Raw genomic sequence first — 2,199 nt, forward strand, 5'->3', positions numbered from 1 at the left:
TTACAAATAGACTAATTACAAAGAAATGGCAAGTAACATATTGTATTAAATGTGTAATTTACAAAAGAAAATAGTGCAGAAATACTTTGTACTCAGAAACTGCTAGTAAATGTTATAAATAATTACAAAGAAATGGCAAGTAACACAATTTTTAAGTATTGAGACCGAAATAGTATTCTCTCCTATTTTTCACAGCACACTTATAATTTCAGAGAGCACATGATATTATACAGAATACAATACATTTTAAACGGTAAAATCTGAAAATTGAGCAGGAATCTTGTCATTCACTATTTCCTTTTCATCTAAAATAATAATTAAGCTTGCGAAACCAATTCGGCGGAAATGTCTCATTTACGTTTATTAGGAACAATAGTTAGTACCGTCAGACTCTTTTCAGAATCTGTCTTAATTTATGTTTTAATAATAGTGCTTATACAAGTTTTATTGTAAAAACAGTATCTTTCGCCTATGGTTACCGTTGTGGATGTTTGGGAGGGCAGCGCGGGACCATTTTATAGTCGATACATGATGAATGCCCGTGCGATATTTTTCATCTTTTGTAGATAAAAATAACACATAGCCATATACACTAATCTGCTGTTGACATTTGAAGTCAAATGTGTTGAATGAATATCAAATTTTGTGCACATTTTCCTCATAATTCCGGAGGGGGGGAGGGTCGCTCTTGGCCGCCCCGCCCCCCTCTGACGTCACCCGCGTCGTGTTAATTTACCGCTATCAAAAAAAATCCCTCAAAACGCGCTTCCCTGCCCAAAAACACCAACTGGCTTTCGCAACCTATTGTTTCTGCATCACTGAGATATTTGCGCAAATATGTGCGCATAGCAGGTTACAAAATCACTTGAGTGAGCCAATGAGCACCTTCAGTGGGATTTTATTACCCCTCCTGAAGCTTTGGCGGGGATGAATGGGAAGCCATATTCTCACTGGCTTAACGTACAAGGAAACACGAAGCCTTTGAGTGCTTCTCACACAACAAATATATTCTGAAATGTAGGTAGGTGATGCACAAGGAACATCAGATCGCAGAATCCTGGTTGATGCACATTAGAAACGCGCAAGATCTAGCCAGAAATATAAAAGAGACAGTCCTCCGCCACTGGGAAAGAGACAACGAGCAAAATGCATGCACGAATGAGCAAAAACGTTACAAAATCGAGCTCTAAACAAGAAGCTAAGGATGCCTGGCACATGCGTGAAGCCCAGGACTCGGTGTGCATGCAGCAGCCATCAGCAGGACGAATGGAAACCCACGTACCTCACTGGTCTTGCCATTTTGCAGGAATACTGTAGAGGTTACAATTGTGAAAGAGCAAAAGAAAAGCACGGAAAATGGAGACGAAATGTGGTATTTTAAAACACAAGAGGGCTAAAGGTGACGTCGCAAAACCAACGCCCTCTCCCTGTGCTAAAAATGAAACAATGCGGGAAATACTCCTGCTCTACGAAAGTATTTAGCTTAAATTGTACCTTCAGCTACTCAAAATGGTGAATAAAACAAACTGAAACTGCAGCCTTCGCGCAACCTAACGATTGGATGGTGGGCGGGCGTTTGTGTTTAAGCTCCGCCCGCTCGGCTGGATTTGCCCAGAGAGCGACGCTATTGGTCTGTTTGAACGAATGTTTGATTTGGGATTGGGTTTCGCGGCTGTCGATCAAACTTAGGGTCTCCAAAGCAATTACCCTCCCCCTCGTTTGCGGATAGGTTGAACAGCATGGCTCAGAAACAAAACGAGGCCCTAACGATATGCAAGATGTCCCAGTTTAAGTGTAGAACAACTTTGTGTTGTTTTTTCGTTTGAAATTAAGTTTATATAAATGAATATGCGCTTTAAATAATGGAGAGCGAACAGCAGAAGGTTTGAAACCCCCAACGTATTCATTGTTGCTGGATACTGGCCTAAAATGGGATTTTAAGTAGATTATTACTGCAAATATAATGATAGCAAAACATAGTAATGCTAACAGAAAACAGGCCTGATATTGTTGAACCCTTATATCACATTTCATCATTTAAATTTTTATGATAAGTATGTTAATGTTCATTGTTATTTTAATGAGAAATCATGTAAATGTTTGGATATTTGACTATTTTTGACTTATTTTTATGGCTCAGAAATGATCTTAGTTTGTGGTTGTTTCATTTTGTTCTCTCTCTCTGAGATTAAGTTTGCG

The 2,199-nt window shown here is 39.2% G+C and overlaps 1 protein-coding gene across 1 annotated transcript in view; it reads right to left on the reverse strand.

Moving 5' to 3' along the window:
• The window catches only part of LOC107654381 (nuclear ubiquitous casein and cyclin-dependent kinase substrate 1-like), an 11,052-nt gene extending 9,484 nt beyond the window's left edge, over positions 1 to 1,568 (reverse strand). Inside the window, exon 1 of the mRNA XM_016441423.1 lies at positions 1,283 to 1,568. Coding sequence (XP_016296909.1) covers positions 1,283 to 1,299 — 17 coding nt within the window. The 5' untranslated portion in view covers positions 1,300 to 1,568. The remainder of the gene's footprint in view (positions 1 to 1,282) is intronic.
• Positions 1,569 to 2,199: the final 631 nt, after the last annotated feature.

The sequence above is a fragment of the Sinocyclocheilus anshuiensis genome, unplaced genomic scaffold (genome assembly GCF_001515605.1).
Source record: "Sinocyclocheilus anshuiensis isolate Anshui unplaced genomic scaffold, SAMN03320099.WGS_v1.1 scaffold623, whole genome shotgun sequence".
Classification (NCBI taxonomy): Eukaryota; Metazoa; Chordata; class Actinopteri; order Cypriniformes; family Cyprinidae; genus Sinocyclocheilus; species Sinocyclocheilus anshuiensis.